The sequence below is a fragment of the Belonocnema kinseyi genome, chromosome 6, assembly GCF_010883055.1.
Source record: "Belonocnema kinseyi isolate 2016_QV_RU_SX_M_011 chromosome 6, B_treatae_v1, whole genome shotgun sequence".
In the NCBI taxonomy this organism is placed as follows: domain Eukaryota; kingdom Metazoa; phylum Arthropoda; class Insecta; order Hymenoptera; family Cynipidae; genus Belonocnema; species Belonocnema kinseyi.
In genome coordinates, this window is record NC_046662.1 from 5133584 (window position 1) to 5136051 (window position 2468).

The window sequence follows — 2468 nt, forward strand, 5'->3', positions numbered from 1 at the left end:
CCATGTATCTAGTCGGGAGTGGTGCTGACTGAAAACAGATGATTTGGAGCGATTCGCGCGCCATCTGTTGGTCATTCTAAGGACTTATTGAACTACCCTCGTGTTTTGTTGAAAATTCTCCTTTGTTTGGAAGTTCAACTATTATGTTTATTAAGTACATTAGTTTTGTTTAAAATAATCTTTTGCTTTATTATTCCTTTATTTTCGTGAAAAATCCCTATATTTTCCTATATATATATATATATATATATTCCCCAGAATGTGATAAAAATCCTTGAACTTTTCAGTGCTGCGGCCATTTTGTGGTAACTCCCGAGCTGATGACGCGAGCCAAGAAGAAGATGGTGGTTATGCATCCGCTTCCACGAGTCTTTGAAATAAGTCGAGACTTCGACACAGATCCAAGAGCCGCTTACTTCCGGCAAGCCGAATGTGGAGTCTATGTTCGCATGGCTCTTCTGGCAATGGTTCTGGGCCGTTGTTAATCTTCTTTTTTTTAAAAGAAAAAACAAAAAAAAAGAGCATAAAACCGACTGCCATTACATTTAATGCCATTACATTTACACTTTCTTATTCAAAGACGAGGTCGCGCTCATGTAAAAGTATAAAAAAATCACGGCTTGTTTAATTTTTAAACTCCACGGAACTGTCAGGATTACTTTATTTTAAAATGCGTACAGCCGGTTATTTCACATTATTTATAAGATACTTTCCTGATTAGAAAGTTTTTTTTTCCACCGAGAAAGTGAAAAGTAGTTTTTAAATATAAAGAAGGATAAATAGTTTTTAATAGTAGTAGAAATATTGATGAGAAATGCATAATAATTTACATTCCGACTGATTTTAATTACTTGCTCGTAATTGCAAATTTTCCAGCCATATAGTGATCGCTCTAAATGTTTTTAGAAATTTTTTACTGCACTGGAGACGAGGATTATCAGATCAATTTCAATTCATATTTAATAATCTGCTTCATTTGATATTAAATTTTGTCTTTTTATTTTGATTTTACTATTATTATCATTAGGTATGATGCGATCCGCTGATTGTCGTAAAAAGAAAAAAATAGTCTCTCTTTCCGGAGAAGATTAGATCTGCCGTTAAAATTGAAACCGAGTGATCTTACCGGTCGTCTTATTAATGAGTTTGGTGCATTGACACTTGATAAAGACACAGTGAACTTGAAAATGACCGGTTGAGTTTAAACCTTATATATATAATATCATTATTATTGTAATAGGGCGTCATTCGCCCGTCATGAAAGCAGATAAGAGAATTTTCCCTCTAATTTCAGAATTTAATTCTTTTTATAGAGACGAAACCATAATTTTTATATTGAATATTACAGAATAAGATTTTTTCGATAAATATATTTTTATACTTGTATATACAACACAGGGTATATTCGGATTTTTACAGAAAATCTTCATTTTTATTTCCCATTCACGATTTTTCATCGCTTGATTTTGAGTGCTACAGTTTTGACTTTGTCGCTATACTGTGTTACTATAATGTGTACTTTAAATAAAAAAATCATTCAAATTAAACTATAATAGAACGCTTTTCCACTTATTTACAGTTTTCTAAAATAATCTTCTTCTTCTTCTTCTTGGTGACTAATTCACCTTTTCGGTTGAAAATGGAAATGTTATGTTGAAAATGATTCTCTGCTAGTAGAAAATGAGTCTGTTTGGTTCAAAACTCATATGTTAGTTTGAAAATTTAACTATTTCGTTGAAAATTTATTTTAGTTACTTAATCAATTATTTCTCTAACTGAAAATTAAACTATTCTATTTTATTTTGAAAATTTAACCTTCTTGGTTAAAAGTTTAACTAAAAGGTTGAAAAAGTCATTAATTTTTTTTTTAAAACTCATATTTCTTCTCGTAGAAGATTAATATTTCGGGATTCAAATTTAATTATTTAAATTGAAAATAATTTTTTATTGAGAATTAATTTTTTTCACTACAAATTTTACCATTCCATTTTTCTTTATCTGGTTTTCATCTGGTTGAAAATGCAACTGAAAGTTTTAAAAAAAAGTGATTTCAATTGGTAAAAAACTTACTTCTGTAACTTAAATTTGTACTTTTCTATTTTTTTTTAAATTCGTCTATTTTGTTAAAAAATTCTATTCTTTGTTTACAGAAAAATTTATCTTCTGGGTTGGAAATGCAATTATTTGGTTAAAAAATTATTTTTTTTTTTATTGAAGATGCGTAATTTAGTTAAAAGTTAATTTATTTGGTTAAAAATGTAAAAATTTTTCTTCAGAATTCACTTAATTCGTTCAAAATGAATTTTTTAAAACTAATATTGTAGCCTTTTGATTTTTGTGCTCTTTTAATTTTGATATAAATAAAATTGAAACTTCAAATATATTTAAGCATTCGAAACTTTATACCAAGAAAAACATAAGAAATTTGAAAGTAGGACTTTTGAAATCGAACATTTTTGTGCATTTAA

The 2468-nt window shown here is 28.4% G+C and overlaps 1 protein-coding gene across 1 annotated transcript in view; it reads left to right on the forward strand.

Annotated features, from left to right (window-relative positions):
• LOC117174545 (CAD protein) overlaps positions 1 to 1569 on the forward strand; it is a 179722-nt gene extending 178153 nt beyond the window's left edge. Inside the window, exon 27 of the mRNA XM_033363749.1 lies at positions 288 to 1569. Within this exon, the coding sequence (XP_033219640.1) occupies positions 288 to 485 (198 nt within the window). The 3' untranslated portion in view covers positions 486 to 1569. The remainder of the gene's footprint in view (positions 1 to 287) is intronic.
• Positions 1570 to 2468: the final 899 nt, after the last annotated feature.